This window comes from Jaculus jaculus, chromosome 16 (assembly GCF_020740685.1).
Source record: "Jaculus jaculus isolate mJacJac1 chromosome 16, mJacJac1.mat.Y.cur, whole genome shotgun sequence".
NCBI classification, from domain to species: domain Eukaryota; kingdom Metazoa; phylum Chordata; class Mammalia; order Rodentia; family Dipodidae; genus Jaculus; species Jaculus jaculus.
This window is the reverse complement of record NC_059117.1, coordinates 25,797,959-25,817,141: the sequence shown is the minus strand read 5'-3', so window position 1 is coordinate 25,817,141 and position 19,183 is coordinate 25,797,959. Positions and strand designations below refer to the sequence as shown.

At 44.1% G+C, this 19,183-nt stretch overlaps 1 protein-coding gene across 2 annotated transcripts in view; it reads right to left on the bottom strand.

Annotated features, from left to right (window-relative positions):
* Window positions 1-10,024: 10,024 nt before the first annotated feature.
* Znf277 (zinc finger protein 277) overlaps window positions 10,025-19,183 on the bottom strand; it is a 135,043-nt gene continuing 125,884 nt past the window's right edge. For both annotated transcript variants that reach the window (XM_045135548.1, XM_045135549.1), the window contains exons 9-12: window positions 18,189-18,285; window positions 15,963-16,005; window positions 11,325-11,499; window positions 10,025-10,390 (exon numbers count right to left, since the gene is read on the bottom strand). In XM_045135548.1, coding sequence (XP_044991483.1) covers window positions 10,201-10,390; window positions 11,325-11,499; window positions 15,963-16,005; window positions 18,189-18,285 — 505 coding nt within the window. In that variant the 3' untranslated portion in view covers window positions 10,025-10,200. The remainder of the gene's footprint in view (window positions 10,391-11,324; window positions 11,500-15,962; window positions 16,006-18,188; window positions 18,286-19,183) is intronic.

The following is a 19,183-nucleotide window of genomic DNA, read 5'->3' as shown; positions in this document are numbered from 1 at the left end:
TATAGCTACTGTAATTCCAATGTACTATGTATATTACAAATATGAACAAATAAAAATGGTAAGATGTCCTTGAACGTGTATACTCCACTAAAGGCCATCTGTCCAGCCTTGGTATAGCCTTTACCTTTGTACACTCTTCTTTTCATTGAACAATGATGATATAGTTTAAATCTCCCTTGAAACCAATGACAATATCAACCATGGTATTTTTTTGGGGGGGGGTATTTATTCATTCTCTCTCTCTGTGTCTGATAGATTTAAAAAGCTATGCTATAACATTCCTGGTTCACTCTAAAGCTTAAACCATCCACAGATAAGGCAGTGATGTGGAGAAGCAAAGAGAACTATCTTATTAGTGTCTCAGAACTTCACTGGTAAAAGGAGCCACTAAGATTCACCCCAAAGTGTGTTTATCCATTTGTAAGTGGACTACCATTAAGCTGTCCCGTGGCCTGTCACTCCATGGCCCATTCAGAAGGGATAGAGACCTAACTGTAGAAACCTCATTGTTTTGGAGGAATATTCTTCTAGTCACTATAAATTGTATTAGAAGAACCTAGAAATAGAACTATTGATGGATAAAACTTGGTGGAGAGGAGATGAGGAGGAAGGTAAAGAGAAGAAGGTCATAGGGGAGATTATAATCAAATTATGTACATATACAAAACTGTCAATAGGGCTGGAGAGATGGCTTAGCGGTTAAGTGCTTGCCTGTGAAGCCTAAGGACCCCGGTTTGAGGCTCGGTTCCCCAGGTCCCACGTTAGCCAGATGTACAAGGGGGCGCACGTGTATAGAGTTCATTTGCAGAGGCTGGAAGCCCTGGCGCGCCCATTCTCTCTCTCTCCCTCTATCTGTCTTTCTCTTTGTGTCTGTTGCTCTCAAATAAATAAATAAATAAATAAAACTGTCAATAACATTTTTGAAAAAAAAAACAAAACAAACTGAAAGCCAGGCATGGTGGTGCACACCTTTAATCCCAGCACTCTTGCAAATCTTTTCCAACCTCTGAAATTCCCTTTATCTGACGAGATCAATGTGCCAGTCTCCTTCTGGGCTGGCTTGGATAACTGTAGTTCTCCTTTCATAGCCACGGGTATTTATTGTTATTTTTTTTACATAGTTGTGGGCTGGAGAGATGGTGCAGCAGTTAAGGTGCTCGCTTGCAAAGCCTAAGGACCCAGGTTCCATTTCCTGGTGCTCATGTAAGGCCAGATGCACAAGGTGGCACATGTGTCTGGAGTTTGTTTGCAGTGGCTGGAGGCCTCTCTGTCTGTGTCAAATAAATAAAATAATTAAAAAAATTAGTTGTGGTAAAATACACATAACAAAATTAGTAATTTTTGGCTACTTTAAATGTACTAATTGCATTCACAGTGTTGCCCACCTGCTACCCTTATCCTTTTCTAGGATTGTTTCATTATCCCAAAAAGAACTTTTATGATCTTTAAAGAATGAATACCATCCCCACTTTCATGGTGATTTTTGTTGTTTGTTTCCGAAGGAATATTAAAAAATATTTTATTTATTTATTTGAGAGAGAGAGAGTGAGTGAAGAGAGACAGAGAAGCGGGGGGGAGGGGAATGGACACACGAGGGCCTCCAGCCACTGCAAACGAACTCCAGATGCTTGCGTCACTTTGCACATCTGCCTTATGTGGGTCTTGGGGAATCAAACCTGGGTCCTTTGGCTTTGCTGACAGGTGCCTTAAGAGCTAGGCCATTTCTCTAGCCCATGAGGAATATTTTTAAAGGAAGACACCTGGACATTGTACAACATCCTGAACAACCCCATCTCTCTTGTGCTGACCAGTCCACTCTCCTCCTGACCCCCGGAATCTTCCTTCATTCTCCTTACCGCCTTCCAGCTGTCATTCCACCTTCTCCTTACCTACCACTGCGCCCCAGCCTCCAGCATGTGGTCTGAAGGCCGCAGAGAAAAGGACAGTCTAGTTTCTCACTGAGCCTTTTGTCTCATGGGGAGTGGCGTCCTGGGTTTCTCCTAAATTTTCCATGTAACTCTTCCCTTTAGAATCAGAGGGGACTGATGCATTATTTGCTTGTAGCACCTAAGACTACCTCCAGCTGACATCCTGACTTCCTTCCTTTTTTTTTTGCTTTCCCCTCTCATGGGCTTGTGAATTTGACACTACCTTGCAGGAAACAAATTAATATAGAGCTAGCTTAATATAGAGCTAGCTACTCAGTGGACTGGGTCAGTTTACTTGTTGCCTGGAAGCTAATGAGAAATTAATGCAAAGATGGAGGAAAGGAAGGTACAGAGACACAAACTTGCAGAAACACTGAACTGGGGAAAAGTGAATTTTCTCACTGGTGAGACAGGAAGAGGTTGGTTGTCTGGACGAGCGTCGCTCAGAACAAGGGCACAGGACAAGGGTGGAGACGTGTTGGGCATGTCAGAAGTGAAGACTGGGTTCCACGTTCCTGTCTGAGCTGGGACGCTTCTATTGCAAGAACTAGATGCCCTCCTTACAGGTTTTATATAATTAAGGAAATGCATTGGTGCCAGTAAGCAGAACTTCACAGCAAGACTATCTCCAGGTGAGAAGTGTGGCTCGTTTCTCTGAAAGTCCTCATCCTCGGGGTCATTTTTATCTGTGTTGGAAGATGGTTGGAGTGGCCATCGGGTTAGCTTGCTTGCTTGCTTGCTTGCTTCCTTCCTTCCTTCCTTCCTTCCTTCCTTCCTTCCTTCCTTCCTTCCTTCCTTCCTTCTTTCCTTCCTTCCTTCCTCCCTCCCTCCCTCCCTCCCTCCCTCCCTCCCTCCCTCCCTCCCTTCCTCCCTTCTTTCTTTCTTAAGTGAGGAAAGGGAAATTTTCACTTTTGCAAGTCATTGAAAAGAAGACCCTGGATTTCTGATCTAATCAACTTGGACAGGCCATGGTAGCCATACGTTTAGCTACTGCTCACCTGAGACCAGTCTCTGCAGCGATGGGGAAGGTACTTCTGTCCGTGGAGCTAGGGTTGCAGTTACATTTCAATTGTTTGCTACTTACTAGGGGGTAGAAGTTCCCTTTGGAATTTGGAAATGATTAGGAAAGGAAGAAGGGGAGAGTGGCAGCTGGGGATCTAAGCCGGAAAATCACTTCACCATTGAAATGATTCTTAGTCCCTTTAGCTGCGCTCAGAGAGGAAGCAGGGAGCCAGTAGTTACAAGTGATGGAGGTGATGGCGGCAGAGACTGAGATGTAGTTTGTTGATAGATTTGATAGGACTTGGTCGTAGATTTGAGGGATGGAAGGGATTTTCTCCAGACTGTGATGCCAAGCTTTGAGCTTTTAGGTTGTTAGGTAATCATGGGGTGGTGGAATGGAAGGTTACATGTGCGTGTGCGCAAGCATGTATGTGTGACAGCAAGGGATTAATATTTTTCTTTTATTTTTACTTTCTCTTATTCCTTTAAAACCATAATTTTAAATAATTTATCCTAGCACATTATTTGGCTCTTTTAATCTTCTCCAAATGAACAGTAGTTTTATCTGCTGCTCATCCTGCATTGGAGTTAATTGGCTGAGGATATTTTCAAAACTCTTTTTTTCCTACAGTCTAATTTTACAGACCAAAAAGGACATAGCTTCACTTAATTCTTAGAACACTATGAAATTATTAACTTTATGGAATGTTTTAAGCTTGAATTAACAGGTTTGCAATGCCATTCAACCTTTTGCAAATTACCATCATCAGGAATTGAACATGTTTCAGTTTTTCAAAATATCAATTATAGGCACAAGAGCTCAACTGCAGCCCCTGGTTTAATTTTCTAGCTATCCATCATCTAAGGCTTATTGAAAGAGCTGAATTATGCTTCCAGGATATTGAGTGGGTATTTTTGCAGACTAAGCAAACAATAGCAACAATTGGATGCCTTTGATGGAAGTGGACTGGGTGTTTTAATTCTGCATATGAATTCAACAAAGCACTTACATTAAAGAATCATTCTTGTTTTCTTTTATGTTCTATTTCATTTTTTATAAAAAGAATTGCCTTTCTTCCATTCGTTTAAGAAGTTTGGGATTTGACTTTGTCTCATTTTAAATTCCCATATATTGTTTAATGGATTTTTTGGTAATTTTTTTTTTTTTTTGTCCTTTTGGACAAGTCCCCATCTCTCCACTCTTCAGTTTTCTCCTTTCTTTACCCTTGATGAAGATTAAAAATTCCTGCCTTGGAGCTGGGGAGATAGCTTAGTCAGTAAAATGTTTGCCATACAATGAGGAACTTGGTTCAGTCCCCAGAAGCCATGAAAGCCTGGTGTGGTTGGCGGTGCTTGCCTGGAATCTCAGCACTGGGGAGGCCGAGACAGGTAGATTTCTGGGCTTGCTTGTCAGACAGCCTGGCCCACTTGGTGAGTTCCAGGCTAATGAGAGACCTTGTGTCAAAGAAGGCGCATGGTGAACCTGTGTGCCTGTATACACACACGCGCACACACACACACACACACACACACACACACACACACACGCACACACACGAGATACCTCACAACATTGTATTTTGGGTTGTCAAGTGAGGTGAGAGATGGAAAAGATGGAAGGACTGCTAAGCTCATCTTTGTAGTGATCAACATCTATGGTTAAGGTCAGGGCTTGCCTCTTTTTTGTTATTTCTGTCATTTCAGCCTTCTGGGTTTAAAAAAATTTTTTAAAATTATTTATTAATTTATTTGAGAGCAACAGACAGAGAAAGAAGCAGATAGAGATAGAGAGAGAGAGAGAGAGAATAGGTGTGCCAGGGACCCCAGTCACTGCAAACAAACTCCACATGCATGCGCCACCTTGTGCATCTGGCTTACGTGGGTCCTGGGGAATCAAGCCTCGAACTGGGGTCCTTAGGCTTCACAGGCAAGCGCTTAACCACTGAGCCATCTCTCCAGTCCAGCTTTTTGTTTTTGTAATGGGACCTTATCCAGCCTCCACAGGGTGTTAGACTAGTATGTGAGGCTGGTTGGACATGCCAGAGATGAAGTACTTCTGAGAACATGCCTCAACTCAAGACTGGTGAAGTTGGTGGGTAAGAGCCTAGCTTTTTTGCTAGGAGGGCAACCCTTCACAGTATTTGGGTGGTCTCTCTGAGGTCCGTAGTGGTCAGTTCTGTAGTAGTCACCTTCTCCATTTTCTGTGTTCCCATTTTCCACATTGCTATTTCCTGGGTCTGCCTCTTAAATGAAAGAGCTGCAGTTAAGTTCTTATTGCAGAGTCAGCTTCCTGGTGGAAATAACAACCCAAGACTCTCTTTCTGCTGGTCTTTGAAAAAGTCTCAGTGTTGCGGCCCCCCCCCCAAGTCATGTCCTGAGCACCAATTCTCTCGTTTTATTGTCCAGCGTTAGTATTATGTGGATCTAAATTTTGTCTCTCAACTGACTCGACTTAGTATATTTAATGGTAATTCTTCAGGAAGTGGCTTGCTAGTAATTCTGTCATACTACTACTATTTCTAGGAGGCTGTGTCTCTTTTGGGATGCCCAGCTGATGTGGGTAAGCAGAGGGAGTCTAAAATGTTACATTTTCTGCAAAGCAAGATGACACAGGAGAAGAGTTTATAGACATGGGCAAGTGAAATACCCAACATTAGGACTCCCCCCCCACCAATTTCAGCAGACTTTTGCACCCTGCCAAATATAGTGCTGGGCAGCTTCAGGGCCCCATAAGCCTTGGCAGACCCTGATCTCTAAAGTGTGCAGGATGAAGGAGCACACAGCATGTGTTCTCCCCGCAGGAAGGCAGACCCTCAGGAGAGGGAGGAGGAGGAGGAAGAGGCAGGGGCTGAGGCACAGATGCCTCGTGTCTGTTCTCTGAATTTCCAGGCAGAAAATTCATCCATCTCCCACGTAGGAGTGAGAAAGGGGGCAGAGAGGAACCATAAATGTTACATAATGCGTTTCTTTTTTTTTCTCACGGAAACTTTAGGGAAAAGGAGCTTTCCCCCTTTCGAATACCTTTTTGCTCTTTTTGTGCATTGTGCTTAACCATCAAGGCCACCCAAGGACCTTTTTTTATAGGAGGTCACTAATCTTACCAGGACAGTGCAGTTCCTGTTAGTTCATATTCAGAAGTAGAGGACTCTGAGATAATTTCTTTGCCCAGACGTTATTACTTTTTTATTAACAACTTTCATGATTATAACAAATACCCCATGGTAACCCTCCTTCCCCCCCACTTACCTTTGAAACTCCATTCTCCATCACATCCCCTCCCCATCTCAGTCAGTCTCTCTTTTACTTTTGATGTCATGATCTTTTCCTTCTCTTATGATGGTCTTATGCAGGTAGTGTCAGGCACTGTGAGGCCATGGATATCCAGGCCATTTTGTGCCAGATGTTATTTTTGTTTTTACTCCACATAATACACACACATGCATGCATGCACCTCCCCAACAACAACAAAAAAAGATAGGGCTGGAGAGATGGCTCACTGGTTAAGGTATTTGCCTGCAAAACCTAATGACCCAGGTTCAGTTCCCCAGTACCCATGTAAAGACAGATGCACAAAGTGGTGCATGTGCCTGGAGTTTGCAGTGGTTGGAGGCCCTGGAGCATGCCCATTCTCTCTGCTTGGAAAAAAATATATTAAAAAATAAAAAAAAGAGGAAATGTGAATTTCTATAGAATGTAAGACCTTTGAGGAATCATATCAACCAAATACAATCTATGGGTCTCATTTGGAACCTAATTGGGCAAACTAAAATGACAGGATGAAAACCTAAATTTTATACTTAGGGAAGAGTTGACACAGTCCCAAGAATTCCCATGTATCTAGTATCTTGCACATGTATTTTATCATTCTCTTTATGTACTAGGTTTCTGAGAATAAGTTGCAAACACATAGCTGCTTTAACCCTAATTCTTTCAGTATATTTATTTCCTAAAAACAAGGACATCCTTATAATGACAGCACAATCATCACAACTTGGAAAGTGTTGTTGCAGTCAGGTATGCATTGCTGGTAGAAATCACTCAACCAACCAAGAGCAGCTTGTGGGAAAAGAGGTTTATTTTGGCTTACAGGCTTGAGGGGAAGCTCCATGATGGCAAGAGAAAACGATGGCATGAGCCAGAGGGTGGACATCACCCCCTGGCTAACATTAGGTGGACAACAGCAACAGAAGAATGTGCCAAACACTGGCAAAGGACATTGGCTATAATACCCATAAGCCCGCTCCCAACAATACATTCCCTCCAGGAGGCATTAATTCCCAAATTTCCATCAGCTGGGAACCTAGCACTCAGAACACCCTAAGTTTATGGGGGAAACCTGAATCAAACCACTACAGACATAATATAGTCTTTTTTTTATTTAATGGGAGGAAAGATTTTATTTCAGAACGATGGTCTCAAGGGAAAAACGTCACCATGATGGGGAAAGATGGCAGAGCAGAAGCTGGCCATCCTGTCTTGCCACAGTAGCTGTCAGAAAGCAGCAAAAGGGAGCTGAGCCCTAGCTAGGGGACAGCTGGGCTCTAATGCTCCAAATCAGGCACCCAGCAACACACCTCCTTTAGTAAGATCCATTTCCCAAATTGCCACCAGCCGGGGACCAAACATTCAAAACACACAGGCTACTGGGGACATTCCACAAACTAGCACAGCTGACTTGATTATGTTGACCTCAGATATCTTCTGAAACAGCTGTTTTATATTTATAACCAAGATCTAGAAAACATTTCCGTGTAACAACTTATACTGCCTAACATTCTTTATAAAGCCTTCATGTAGGGAGATTGAGGCAGGGGGACTGCTGAGGTTTGATGCCAGTCTGGGATACACAGTAAGTTCTAGGTCAGCCTAGAAGATTAACTTCTTTCACAGGTGGTCAGCTAGGGATACGGGCCCAAAAGAACATGGGTGACACGCTGCCCTGGAGAGACCAGAAGTCCAATATGATCCAAGATGGAAACAAAGAGTAGCTTCCTGATTCTTCCTTAACTTGTGGCGGACTTGCACTCCGTGTGGGCAGACCCTTCCTGAGTCTGCACTTGACCTGGGTCCACTAACCAGTTAAAGTTCTTCACGTACACTTGAACTTGGCAATGAAGCTCATCCTGCTCGGATGCCTAATTTATAAAAGGACTTGATCCAAGCTTTCACAGGAGATAGGTTTTTGGCTTGAGAGCTTTCCTTCCCTTTTGTTTCTGTCTCTCTCTCTCTCAGTGCTTCTTTCATAATTTCTAATTCTTTGTGTCTGGATTCTTTTAACATGGATAAGAACTTGAGACTTGAGATTCCCTGGCTTAGGAGTTTTATGCTTACCCAGAACCCAGTCTTTCTCCAGCATCATGATGGAGTTCCAATCCATACCAATAACAAAAGACTTTCAAAATGCTCCAATCATCACACTATTTATTTATTTGAGAGAGAGAGAGAGAGAGAGAGAGAGAGAGAGAGAGAGAGAGAGAGAGAGGTGGCAAGAATGGTGTACCAAGGTTTCTAGCCACTGGAAACGAATTCTAGATGCATGTGCCACCCTGTGCATCTGGCTGTATGTGGGTAGTGGGGAACTGAACCTGGGTCCTCTAGCTTTGCCAGTGTCTTAACCACTAAACCATCTCTGCAGCCTCACACTCTTCCTTAGGAAAAGTAAAACACCTATTTCATGTCCAGTATCGACCTATTGGTTGTGTTGTGCCATCTGAAGCCATCTTTAATCTGGGACAATTTTTCAGTCTTTGTTGTACAACTGTGACTTTTTTTTTTTAAATTTTTTATTTATTTATTTGAGAGCGACAGACACAGAGAGAAAGACAGATAGAGGGAGAGAGAGAGAATGGGCGCGCCAGGGCTTCCAGCCTCTGCAAACGAACTCCAGACGCGTGCGCCCCCTTGTGCATCTGGCTAATGTGGGACCTGGGGAACCGAGCCTCGAACCGGGGTCCTTAGGCTTCACAGGCAAGCACTTAACCGCTAAGCCATCTCTCCAGCCCAACTGTGACTTTTTTTTAAGAGAAAAGACCAAATATTTTATAGTCTGGTTCGATTGATATCTCTTTATATTATATCAGGTTATTTATTTTTGGTAGAAGCTGGCAAAAGTGGTATTTGGTTTTCCTGAGAGCACGTCATGTTATTTTTCTCAGCTTATTCTATTGCAAAGGACATTTATGAGAGAGCCGAGGAAGACTGAGAAGGACGATGTTGAGAAGTTACTGTTAACTGTGTCGTAGTGCTACTGTAGTCATGTTTCCTGCTTTCTTTCTTTTTTTTCTTTTTTTGGTTTTCTAAGGTAGGGTCTCACTCTAGCTCAGGCTGACCTGGAATTCACTACGTAGTCTCAGGGTGGCCTCGAACTCTCGGCGATCCTCCTACCTCTGCCTCCCGAGTGCTGGGATTAAAGGCGTGCGCCACCACGCCCGGCTCATGATTCTAAACAACTGTATGTCTCCATTTCACCACATACATAAACACCCACACATAAATAATGGGGAAAAGTGAGCTTAATTACACTTTTGGGGGCTTTTTAATTGGAACAAATAACCAGTTCTTGATTTATGCACTATACAGATCCTTGATCATTTTTCTTTCTTCTGTGGGTCTTTTTTTGGTCACCTTTATAGCTGATATAGGACAGAAATCACACTGTTAAGTTTGCGACTTGCTGGACAAAGGAACTCTGTGGGAGGGAGACTGAAACAACTGGATAAAGTCATGTTTATTAATTTGCATTTTCTGTGATTTGCATATTTTCCTTAGTATAGATAATGAATTTTATGAAATAAAATCTTTTAAGATGACCACACAATGAAATTTTACAATGAAGGTATAAAAAACTCCTCATGGGCTGGAGAAATGGCTAAGCGGTTAAGCGCTTGCCTGTGAAGCCTAAGGACCCCAGTTCGAGGCTTGGTTCCCCAGGTCCCACGTTAGCCAGATGCACAAGGGGGCGCACGCGTCTGGAGTTCGTTTGCAGAGGCTGGAAGCCCTGGCGCGCCCATTCTCTCTTTCTCCCTCTATCTGTCTTTCTCTCTGTGTCTATCGCTCTCAAATAAATAAAATTAAAAAAAAAACCAAAAAACTCCTCATGTCATTTTCTACTTTACTTCTTGAAAAACACCCAACTAGTTAAAACAAAACAAAACAAAACAAACTAAACCAAACCACTGCGCCAATGACTAAGCTTGCTGATGCTCAGATCTGAACGGCTGTCTCCCGTCTCCGAGCAGAACCACGGAGGCCGCGACGGCAGCAGTGCCTTTCAGTGCGTTAAGCGCTCCCGCGGCAGCAGCCGGTTCAAAATGCTGCTCTGTCTCAGAGCATGCAGCTTGGCTGTGTCTTCACCAATGACAGGGATGTCGTCTTCGCGGGGGTCCTCGGCTGTCAGGTCACCTTCACTGTCCGACAGGGTACACAGCAGAGTGTCGTTTTCATAGGTGGGAAAGTAATACCTGGAAACAATCACAGATATACTGAAAACCCAAACTTGTACATTTTCCGGAAAATTCCTAGGCAGCTGAATGTGCACGTGACTATAGTTTTGTTATGTTTCTTTACAATTTCACTTAATGCATTTAAAGTGATAATATGGAAAATATAGACTTCGGCACAGTAATCTAATGCCTAGAGTTTACCTAAATGAAAAAATTAGGTAAGAGTACAACAATAAAAACATAGCTATTATCACGTATGACAGCAAAAAGTAATAAGAATCCTATCTAACAAATTAGTATTTATTGAGACAATGGATATTTGGCAACCATTCAGAAAGATAGAACATGGGCTGGAGAGATAGTTTAGCGGTTAAGGCGCTTGCCTGCAAAGCCAAAGGACCTAGTTTGATTCCCCAGGACACAAGTAAGTCAGATGCACAAGTTGACACAGGCGTCTGGAGTTTGTTTGCAGTGGCTGGAGGCCCTGGTGCACCCATTCTCTCTCTCTCTCTGCCTCTTTCTCTGTCACTCTCAAATAAATAAATAAAAATAAATAACAACAAAAAATTAAAATGTTTACTTTTTATTTTTTTTAATTTTTAAATTATTTATTTATTTATTTGAGAGCGACAGACACAGAGAGAAAGACAGATAGAGGGAGAGAGAGAATGGGCACGCCAGGGCTTCCAGCCTCTGCAAACAAACTCCAGATGCATGTGTCCCCTTGTGCATCTGGCTAACGTGGGACCTGGGGAACTGAGCCTCGAACCGGGGTCCTTAGGCTTCACAGGCAAGCGCTTAACCGCTAAGCCATCTCTCCAGCCCAAATGTTTACTTTTTATACTAACTTGTATTCCTTTTTTTTTTTTTAAGTTTAGGGAAATTAAATAAAGGGACCGAACACGGCAGATAGAACGCAATGTTTATCTATAGCTGGTTTGGTGGCACTTACTGCAGCTGGTCCCAGGTCTTCCTCTCGGGAAGCAGGGACGTGTGCTTGGCTTCATCCATGTGCGTCCTGAGATCTGCTTTGGATTTGAACCTCATGTGGCAGCCGTAACAGCTGCCCTGGTGAACCTGCCTCCGAATGAAGTTGACCAGCTTCACTTGCTGATAGAAACTTAGCTCTGGAAATTGTAACACAACCAATCAGAACTATCTTTGCAATGTTATAGTTTAGTTTTTTTTTTTTGTTTGTTTGTTTTTTGAGGTACGGTCTCACACTAGCACAGGCTGACCTGGAATTCACTATGTAGTCTCAGGCTGGCCTGGAACTCATGGTGACCCACCTACCTCTGCCTTCCAAGTTCTGGGATTAAAGACATGCACCACCATGCCCGGCTACTTTAGTTTCTTTTTTTTTAAATTGTAAATTGATACATAAAAATGAGATCAATGGCCCCAGAGTATTGAGGGCTCCTGGGTATCCTGGGAGAGAAAGACAGCAACCAAGGACCCAGCTGGCTCAAGGTCCAAAATGTATGGGAAGGCAGGATGTCGTCAGAGTCCCGATTCCTGCACCAGATCTCCCCAGTTCTCAGAGATCCCCTGCACGGTTTCTGTTCAGTCAAGAAAATACCAAGTCCAGATCTCCCTGCATGGACGAGGATGGGACCTGAGCTTACACTCCTAAGGACCAATCCAAGGACAGACAGCAAAGAAAATGGGAGGGACCCCTTCCTATGTCAAAAGGTGCTTTACTGTTTCTCTGATAATAAATGTTCACTTCTGCCTTCCTATAGCTGTCTCCTAATTTTTTTTTATCAGATAGAGAAGAACTCTCCTGCTAGCCACTGATATCAAAAAACATAAACATGGTATACCTGGGGTATTATGTACTGCTTTAAGATATGTATACATTTCATAATGTTTAAATCAGAATAAAAATACATATTTCTTCTAATATTTATAATTTTTTAATGGTGAAAACAGTAAAAAGTCCTTTGTTATAAGTTCTTAAAGGAGACATCATAATTAAGCAGGCGGTAGAGCAGTTACCACGCGTGACGGACGCCGAGAGAGAACTTCCATGCTGGGCTCTCTTCTAGTCACTTCTTATACATAACACACTAGTCTTTCCAGACAGTTAGCAATATCATACTACATTGTCTACTAGGTGCAGCAGACAGCTTCAGGTTCACCGAGATGAACTTCCAGATAAGGCAGTTATGGAAGAAGGAATATGTATTGAAGCTTACAGATTCAGAGGAAGTTCCACAATGGCAGAAGAAGTTAGACTCCTCTTAAAGGACCAAGGAGAGAGAGAAAGTGTGTGTGTTTGTGTGTGTGAGTGGGGGGAGGGAGACAGACACAGAGACAGACACACACACACACCACACCATACCACACTTCAGGAACTTCAGGCACTTTGCATATCCTTAGATTAGAATTTCAAATCCACCACCACACCTTAAGGCTGGACCCTAAGATCCACGCAGGGGTACCTCCTCCACCCAGGTGGCTGCAGAATGACAAACTGTAATCAAACAATGAATGTACTGGGGGCATCCACTCAACCTCCACACTAGGCACCTGTCCAAGGGTATACAGCCAGGAAGTGATCGGGCCAGGATGTGACACCAGCTGCTGGCCCCCGAGGCCACACTTGACTCTTAGACTAACTGTAGACACAACGCACGTGCACGTCGACAGGAGCACAGCCAGGAACCCAAGAGAGCAGCCAATGAGCTGCAACGTGAGACAAGGCCTTTGCACTGCTTCAGACGCCTCAGGCATCACACTTACTATCTCAACGCCTCCAGCCCTCCCACGGCAGTCATGCTAGGCATGATATTTTGCTACATCTACCTTTACCTAGCACTCCAGTATGTATGTATGGATGTGTGTGTGTGTGTATATATAAATTAAAATATTTATTATATATATTATTTTTTTAAAATTTTTATTTATTTACTTGACAGAGAGAGAGAGAGAGAGAGAGAGAGAGAATGAATGGGCGTGTCAGGGCTTCTAGCCACTGCAAATGAATTCCAGACACATGCGCCCCCTTGTGCATCTGGCTAAGGTGGGTCCTGGGGAATTGAGCCTGGGTCCTTTGGCTTTGCAGGCAAATGCCTTAATCTCTAAGCCATCCCTCCAGTCCGCAGTAGATATTTTAAAGATTCCCCCCCCCATTTGCATGTGTGGGGTATGTGTGTGATTGCATGTGGGCACCAAGTGTGTAAGTGCCTATGTACGTGTGCGTGCGCGCTTGTGGTCAGTAGTGGGAGCCTTTCTGAATGGTTCTCCACCTTAGTTCTGAGACAGGGTCTCATGCTAAGCTAAGAGCTCACCATTTTGACTAGACTAGTTAGCCAGCAGGCTCCCAGGAATCCACGTGTCTCCACCTTCTAACACTGGGATGACAGATGTGGCCTGCTGCACCCACATTTCTACAGGGGTGCTGGGAGTCTTAGGTACTTATGCTTGCAAGCGCCTTACTAACTAAGCCATCTCGTCAGCCCTGCAGCAGGCATTTTACACACAGTATGCACTCCTGACAACACTATTCTCCCTGAGACCTAATGCCATATCATCAGCAAGTGCTCAAGCTGGAATTCAACTACAGCCTGCCTTTAAGAGTCCATGCTCCTGAAACAACTCTATCACACCTTCCGAGGCTTAGGGTCCATTGTGCAAGAGGTGGAGGAAAGAATGTAAGAGCCAGAGGAAGGGTAGGGCTGCTTACAATGCACTCTTTCCAGACACAAAATGGCCTGGATATCCATGACCTCATAGTGCCTGGCACTGCCTACACAAGACCCTCATAACAGGAGGAAAAAATGAGGACATCAAAATAGAAGAGAGACTGATTGATAGGGGGAGGGTGGATTTGTGAGGAGAAGGCCGGGGTGGGGAGGGAATTATCGTGGTCTACTATCTATAATTATGGAAGCTGTCAATAACACTTCCCCTGTCCTCCTCTCTTCTATCCACTTCCTCTAAACACATTAAGCCCTTTCACCCACCGAGAAGGGGGTAGGGAGAGTGCTAACAAAAATGAGAGATGTTATGAAAATGCCATAGGGGAACTAGAGAGATGGTTGAGTGGTTAAAGGTGCTTGCTTGTAAAGCCTGATGGCCGGGGTTCAATTTCCCAGTACCCATGGAAAGCCAGATCCATTAAGGGGTGCATGAATCTGAAATTCATTTGCAGTGGCAAGAGGCTTTGATGTACCCATGCCCTCCCTCCCTCTGTCTTTCTCTCAAAAAAAAAAAAAAATTAATGAAAGGCCAGAGGGAAACCTACTTTGTTAGCTATTTTGAAAATATAATTTAGGTAGGGGGAGGGAGAGAAAGAGAAGAGGAAGGAGGAAGGGATGGAAGGAGCGCACGTCTGGGCAGAAGTACCTGGGGGTGGATAACGCTGCTCTCAGAAGATGCAGGTTGTTACAGGAAAACCCTGGTGCCATAGGTGGGACACCTTCAGGTGAGTTTTTGGTCAGGGAGGCCCTTGAGGTCTCAAAAACAACGTAAACCATTTCCATTGCTCTTGGTTCTCTATCAGAACTAGAAGGTAGGACTCTGTTGCTGAAGATACCACATGCTTTGGTTGAGAAATCAAGCTGGAACTGAGCTTGAAGCCTCCTCCCTGTTGCTTCCCTGTGTAGCCTGCTGGAGGAGGAAAGTCTTCCACAGACACATTGGAGATCCACCATGTGTCCTCAGCCTCACAAGTCTGAAACTGACCAGCCAGGCAGCATGCGCCCAGTGGTGCAATTGCGGCATGGCTGCTAAGGGGCTGTGAGATAGGATTTGAGGCCTATTCCAGGGAGGGAATTCATACCTGGTACTGAAAAACTAGTCACAAGCCTATGGCTGGGAAGATCACAAACCTTAGGGAGGAAGCTACTAATGGTATTTGGCTAAAGGAATATGTTGTACTTATCAAACTGTCCTCTAAGTATTATGTGTGTTCTCACTCTTGGTGACTACTGGGTAGATTCAAAACTAGCAGAAGTCCTGAGAATTAGTGGCTGTTGAGTGTGCAGCACTAAGAGAGACATTTCTGTCACGTCCTCAGGCTAAGGGAACATTGTGGAAGAGGGGGCGGAAAGAATGTAAGAGCCAGAGGATGGAGCGGAGCGCTTGGAACACTATCTTCTGAACATGAAGTCGTTGGTGCGCTCATGACTCCTCACAGCTGCACTACCTGACCAGACCTGTACAATACTGGGGTCATTCATATCTCATCATGGATGATGAACGAGGGACAAAAAAAAAAAAAAAAAGGAAGATACCAAATAGAAGGACAGATCAGAAAGGAGAAGGGGTTCTGTAGAAGGCCGGTGGGGGTGGGGAGACAACAGGAGGCAATGGGAAGGAAATGTGAACCAAATACACTATGTATGTTTCAAAGTTATCAATAAAGTGTTAAATAAAAACATACTTGAAGCACAGTTCAACATGGTTATGAATCACTGCGTCAGGGAGGTCTGTTAGATCATCTATCTATATAGAGACACATTACCCAGGAGAGACAGGCTCTGGCCAGGGGCTCTCCAATCACAGCTACAGGGCACAGGTGTCACTTAAAGAAAGGCTTATAAAGATGTGGCAACATGGAAAACAACTTCTGAACCAAACTTACCAAGTTCTGACTTTATTTTGAGGAGATCAAACTCATGTGTCTCCTAAAAAATAAGGATAAATACACTTTTGTAAGCACATGAATTATTTAATAGTTCAGGCTGAAGTTATAAATACATTGTTTATCCAAGGAGTCTGAAACTTACAAGTGGTTGGAGTTATTGGCCTTTGAAATCTAACTAGTTCTTCCATATTCAGCAGCTTTTGCAAAGCATAATCTGGGGCTGAAGTGATGGCTCAGAGATTAAAGCCCTAGTTTGAAAAACCTTATGGCCTGGGGTTCGATTCCCCACTGCCCACATCAAGCCAGATGCAGGAAGCGGCACATGCATCAGGAGTTCGTGTGCAGAGGCTAGAGGCCCTGGTGCACCCATACTTTCTCTCTCCCTCTTTCCTCCCTTCCTCCCTCCCTCACCTCCTGCCTATGCTCAAATAAATAAACCAACAAATACATATATATATATTTAAAAAATACATAATCCATAAAGGTCAGGTCAGTCATTACGTCAGGGTGACAGAAGTGGAAGGAGAGCTGCAGCTGTGCGGTGCGGGCGCGGGCTGCATTAGGGAACGGGCACTTCAGGACCACAAGCAGGCAATTTTACATGTCCTGCTTTTCATTTTATGCTCAAATTTCTCTTCACTTCCATCTTCCTATCATTCATAATTTCGTTTGGTTTTCTACAATGCCGACACTTGCCTTATGCGTCTTGTTCCCTTTCTCCAACTATGTAAATAAATGTTTAAAGCCCAGGACCATCTGACTCATGACGCCAGCGCTGCGTGTAACAGTAACAGCACTACATGCAGGATGGCTGTAACGCATGTTAGCACTGAAGTGACCAAGCAGAGGTGGCATCTCTACCTATCACAGGGACCACGACTCCTTCCAACTCAAAGGCGCATCCTAGTAGTGATCTGTTCTAGAAACGCATTCACAAGGGAAAATGCCCATGATCTTTCTAGTACCTTCCGGGTTCTTATTTTGCCGCGGTAAAAACAGCGTTTCTGACTGAGGCGGCGTGAAAGGTGAGCGTGGAGAGCAGTCTACCACAGGCAGAGACAGCCAAGGGAGACTCCCCCAAAAGTATTTTTCCGTCATTTCCATGTGGTGCTACGTCACTGGATACGCTCATTGTCAGGGTCTCTGGCATCCTCCGGCCAAGGGTCAGAGAAGGCTACAGGGAGTGAGTCTCTCTGAGGTTTTCTAGGGTCATTCAAAGTTGAACTATGGGCTAGAGAAATGGCTTAGCGATTAAGGCACATGCCTGCAAAGCCTAAGGACCCAGGTTTGATTCTCTAGGTCCCACATAAGTCAGAAGTACATGGTGGTGCATACGTTTGGAGTTCATTTGCAGTGGCTGGAGGCCCTGGTGCACCCATTCTCTCTATCTTTCTCAAACAAACAAACAAACAAAAGCAAACCTTAAAAAAATACTGTTGAACTACTTACTAGTCTCAAGCTTTATCCTAACATATGCATGGTACCCAAGGGAGAAACACACTTGAAGTACTTGTACGTATGCATGCATGTATGTATTTGCAATTAGAGAGGGGGGGAGGGAGAGAGAGGGAGGGAGAGGGAGGGAAGGAGAAGGAGAGGAGACAAAAAGGGCACACTAGGGCTTCCAGCCACTACAAATGAACTCCAGACGCATGTGCTACTTTGTGCATCTGGCTTTAAGTGGGTAGTGGGTAATCAAACATGGGTCATCAGGCTTTGCAGGCAAGCACCCTAATGGCTGAGCCATCTCTCCAGCCCCTCTTGCTTCCCATTCTTGGTACCTCAATGGGTTGTAAGGCCATACCCTACCAGTCCATAATCCCCTCATCCCACCTCTACGACCTTTGTAAATGGCATCATCTTAAGACCCTTTTTGATCTCCTAGTCAGCAAATACAGGAAGCACGAAGAAAAGACCCAGAACATGTCCATATTTGTATACTGCTAACTGTGGATGCAGATCCCCACTTCTGAGCTAGCATTACCTGGTAAGCACCTCAAAGGTGGCAGCAGTATCTGTTCATCCCACACTAAGAGCTCAGCCAGGTCCAGCAATCAGACTAGGTAAATGGCCCAAGCTCTGATTCTCTTGGACAGACCTGACCTGTCTCCTTAGTTTTATCTGCTGCACTGTCATGAACGAGACAGTGATTGCAGTACAAACAAATGAGGGTGCAGTGACCACCAGTGTCCCATTGTCAAAACAAAATCAAGTCAGTCTCACCTTCATGTGTTTATATAGTTTATCAACTGTTTCTTCTTGCAGTTCACAAAACAGGCACACAGCAGAGACAGGGTACTCTTTCCAATCTGACCAGTCCCTGGGTGAAAGAAGGAAACAGAAAACATGCAGTTCTTTTTCTCAAAGGGTCCACCACCCAATTATGTCTCCTTCCTAGGGAATGCCAACAATCTATTTCAACCTTGTCACATCACATTATGACTTTCTGAAACCTAAGGCAGTGCTGAGAAATGAACAAACAGGAGCTAGCCCATTTCCGCTCATTTGCCACCCTCCTACACAGCTGAGTCCAATATAGGTACAAAGTTTCCCTGAGAGAGAGGGGCCTAATTTGCAAAGGAGACCTATACAAATAGTAATGGTCTCTCATTAGCCACAGCTGCTAAATGCACATGGTGAGAGGTGTGGTGCTGGGACTGTGCTTCTGCATGACACACAGTGCATTTTATTCTTTTAAATACTTTATTTATTTATTGAGAGAGAAAGAAGGGGTGGGGAGAGAATGGGCACTCCAGGGCCTCCAGCCACTGCAAATAAACTACAGATGAGAGTGCCCCCTTGTGCATCTGGCTAATATGCGTCCCGGGAAATCGAACTTAGGTCCTTTGGCTTTGCAGGAAACGCCTTAACTGCTAAGCCATCCCTCCAGCCCACACAGTGTATTTTAAAAAGGCGGGCTGGAGAGATGACTCAGTGGTTAAGGAGCTTGCCTGCAAAGCCTAAAAATCTGGGTTTGATTCCCCAGTGCTGATGTAAAGCCAGATGCACAAAGTGCAGCATGCATCTGGAGTTCGTTTTCAGTGGCTAGAGGTGCTGGTATACCCATTCTGTGCCTCTTTCAGCTTGCAAATAAATAAATAAAAATATTTGAAAAAGGCAACCCATATATCGTTCATGAGGGACACAATGACCATTTTAAGTGGGGCAAGTTTTAAACCTGATGGTAGAAAGAGAACTCAAAAATCCACATGATCCTT